Source organism: Dipodomys ordii, unplaced genomic scaffold (genome assembly GCF_000151885.1).
Source record: "Dipodomys ordii isolate 6190 unplaced genomic scaffold, Dord_2.0 Scaffold69, whole genome shotgun sequence".
In the NCBI taxonomy this organism is placed as follows: Eukaryota; Metazoa; Chordata; class Mammalia; order Rodentia; family Heteromyidae; genus Dipodomys; species Dipodomys ordii.
This window is the reverse complement of record NW_012267285.1, coordinates 3,574,700-3,578,234: the sequence shown is the minus strand read 5'-3', so window position 1 is coordinate 3,578,234 and position 3,535 is coordinate 3,574,700. Positions and strand designations below refer to the sequence as shown.

General features: G+C 61.9%; 1 protein-coding gene across 1 annotated transcript in view; it reads left to right on the top strand.

Moving 5' to 3' along the window:
* Positions 1-2,384, top strand: part of Cecr5 (cat eye syndrome chromosome region, candidate 5) — a 9,140-nt gene extending 6,756 nt beyond the window's left edge. Inside the window, 3 exon segments of the mRNA XM_013023623.1 lie at positions 319-493; positions 1,689-1,877; positions 2,022-2,384. Of these exon segments, the coding sequence (XP_012879077.1) occupies positions 319-493; positions 1,689-1,877; positions 2,022-2,352 (695 nt within the window). The 3' untranslated portion in view covers positions 2,353-2,384.
* The last annotated feature ends 1,151 nt before the right edge of the window (positions 2,385-3,535 follow it).

Here is a 3,535-nt window from a genome sequence, read left to right as displayed (position 1 = left end):
CCCATGGGCTGCACCGGTCCCTGGGCCTCAGTGGTGCACGGGGGAGGCCGGGCCCTCTGCCCATGGGCTGCACCGGTCCCTGGGCCTCAGTGGTGAACGGGGGAGGCCGGTTTGTGGGACCAAGCCCCAGGGATAGGAGGAAGCCGCTGGGACTTGGTGCTTTCAGGTTTTGGCCTGTCTGTGACTACAGTGGACACGAGTGAAGATGGGTCTGGGGTGCTCCCTGCTCTGTGCTCCCCGGTGGGCCGGTGTTCCCCGGGCTCTGGGCACCCCTGCCCGTGTCCCTGCCCACCTCACTCCTGGGCCTCTGCCTTGAAGGGGTGCTCCTCCTCGGGGAGCCGGTCCGCTGGGAGACAAGCCTGCAGCTGATCATGGACGTCCTTCTCAGCAACGGGAGCCCGGGGGCTGACCCGCCGAGGGTCCCCTACCCCCACCTCCCAGTCCTGGCCAGCAACATGGACCTCCTGTGGATGGCGGAAGCCAAGATGCCCAGGTGAGGCCGCGACCGGGTCCTGGGCCCATCCACGGGCAGCTGCTGCCCGGGACGCGTGCGGGCGGGCAGCTTCCCACCTGTTACTCCAACCTCTACAGCTGCCACCCTAGCCTGGCCCCTGGGGTTGGGGGGCCTCCAGGGACGGGCCCTTTAATGGATTATGTGTGCTGTGTCCTTACGCCCTTCACAGAAAATGTTGAGGTGTATCAGCGTGAATTGTTCACATGCTGTCCCTCCTGTCCTTCAGCCTGTCCGTCGTTAGCAGTTACCCTTGAGATGCAGGGCAGGGACAGCCTGAACCACTGCGCTGTAGACGCACTGGTGCCCAGTGGACAAGGCCGGTGGACTCGGAACAGGCCTCCTCCCTGCTCGGCTGCCCTTCCCTGCCCTCCAGGCCGGTGGCAGCCAGCCTTCCGGAGGCCTCTCCCCTTGCATGGAGGCCTGTGGAGAGCATGGTCAACGAGAACGTGGCAGAGCCCAAGGCTGCCTTAGGTCTCGTGACTCGGTGATCTCGTGGAGACGGGTTTTCTTCTAGCACTTTTTTTTTTGGTCAGTCATGGGACTCTAGGCACAGTCCCAGAGCTCTTTCACACAAACCACTTTGAGCCACAGCCCCACTTCCAGTTTTCTGGTAGTTAATTAGAGGTAAGAGTCTCAAGCTGGGCACCGGTGGCTCATGCCTGTCATCCTAGCTACTCAGGAGGCTGAGGTCTGAAGATCGCAGTTCAAAGCCAGCCTGGGCAGGAAACTTCGTGAGTCTCCAGTTCACCACCAGAAGGGCAGAAGTGGTGCTGTGGCTCAAAGTGGGAGAACACTAGTCTTGCATGCAAAAGCTCAGGGACAGACCCAGGCTCTAAGTTTAAGCCTCACAACTGACCAAAAAGTGACTCACAGGCTTCCCTGCCTAGGCTGGCTTTGAACCGCCATCCTCAGATCTCAGCCTCCTGAGTAGTGTGAGCCAGTTGGCCTTTAGTTCATAATCCTGCTTCAGCCTCCTGAGTTGCAGTGACTAGGATTTTCCCAAAAGTTAGCTGTTAAAAACTGTTCCTGTGCGAGAAGACTTCGATTAATGTTTGCTTCTCCTACAAGTAATTTAGCTGCGGTTCACAGTCCCGGGGCCCTGGGTCGGGGGTCTGGGCCTGCCGAGGGCGTGGCGTGGCGGAGAGGGCCAGGCCACTGAGCTCGTTTTGGGCAGGTTTGGCCACGGCACCTTCCTGCTTTGCCTGGAAACCATCTACCGGAAAGTGACGGGCAAGGAGCTGCGATACGAGGGCCTGATGGGCAAACCCAGCATCCTTACCTACCAGTACGCAGAGGACCTGATCAGGCAGCAGGCAGAGCGGCGGGGCTGGGCCGCCCCCATCCGGAAGCTCTACGCCGTGGGGTGAGGCCCAGGCAGCTCCGCGCCCCTTTTCCGGCCCCCCTTTCACAGTCCCTCCCCCCGGGTCTCCATCACCGTCCCACACCCGGCCCCACAGCCGACCTCCATCCTCCACCGTGACACTGAGCCTGGGTCTCCTCTTTGCAGTGATAACCCTATGTCTGACATCTACGGCGCCAACCTGTTCCACCGGCACCTGCAGATGGTGAGGCGGGGCCGGACGCCGGAGCCGGGGGCCGGGGGCCTGTGGCGGCGGCAGCCCTCGGCGGCCCAGAGCGTCACCTCCATCCTGGTGTGCACCGGCGTGTACAGCCCGCGGGACCTGGGGCCCGCAGAGCTGGGCGTGGGCTCCGAGCCTCCGTACCACGGGCACCGGGACTTCGGCTTCAGCCCGGGGCTGATGGAGGCGGCGCACGTGGTGAGCGACGTCGGCGAGGCCGTGCGGCTGGTGCTCCGGCAGGAGGGCTGGGCCGGGTAGCTGGGCCGCGGGGCGGGGCAGCCACCGCAGAGCCGCCCCCGGCAGCCCAGCTGGTCGCCGGACCTGCGGGTGAAACTCCAAGCACCTCTCTGTGCAGTCTGACCTCACGCCAGTCCCTTCACCTGGGTGCCTCGGGTTCCTCCTCCGTTCAGGAGGGACTTCTGGAATCCTGCGGAAGCTTCTGGAGGCTTGGCTGTCAGGGAAGCAGCCACTGTATGGCGGCAAGGTTTTTACTGTATTTTAGTTTATTGCCCAGAGACTCTGGGTCTTATTTTTTTAAATTAAAATGATCCTAACAGATATTAATTGTGCTATCGGTGTGCGGCATGGACCCAGAAGGCCCACGGGCGCAAAGGGTGGGTGGTGGGGCCTCCCTGGGGGCGCAGAGGTCTGTGCGGCTCGGCTGCCCCAAGCCTACACCACGCTGGGCTGTGACGTGGGTGTCTGAGTGTATCTGTCACAGGGTTGATTGCAAGGTAACAGAGCCGTGTAGTCAGGGCTCTCGGCGCCGCGGGCCGTCCTGGAGGACCTGCGTCTCCCCCCACCTCCTTTGGGGTGTTCTGCGCTAGTCTGGATCCAGGGTGTGCCCCGAAGCCGTGTGGGACCTCGCGGGTGGAAGTCAGGCCATTGGGGCATGTCCTTGAAGGACTTGGTGACTCCGGCTCTTCCCCACGTTCATGGGCCAGGGCTTCGGAAATGAGCCACCGCCAGCAGCAGCGGCACACACAGCGGGTTCCGAAGCTGCCGGACGTCCCGTTGGTTGGGGTGCCCGCCATCGGGGTCACCCAGGCACCCTCAGCTGTGAGGACAGGTCTGTCCAGACAAAGCTTGGTACTGGGTACTGGATACTGAGTACTGGGCAGGCAGCACCCACTCCAGGGACTGGTGCCCAGAAGGAACTGAGCCCCCGGGGTGGAGCCAGGGGCTGAGGCCTGGGAAGGCCTCCTTTTTTTTCCTTTAGTTTTGACGATTAGTACTGGGGCTTGAACTCAGGGCCTTGAACTCTTGCCTTGTACTTTTATTCACAAAGGGCTAGTGCTTTACAGCTAGTGCCATGCCTCCACTTCTGGCCTTTTGGTGGTTCATTGAAGATGAGTCTCACAGACTTTCCTGCCCGGGCTGGTTTTGATCTGGGATCCTCAGATCTCAGCCTCCAGAGCAGCTGGGATGACAGGCGTGAGCC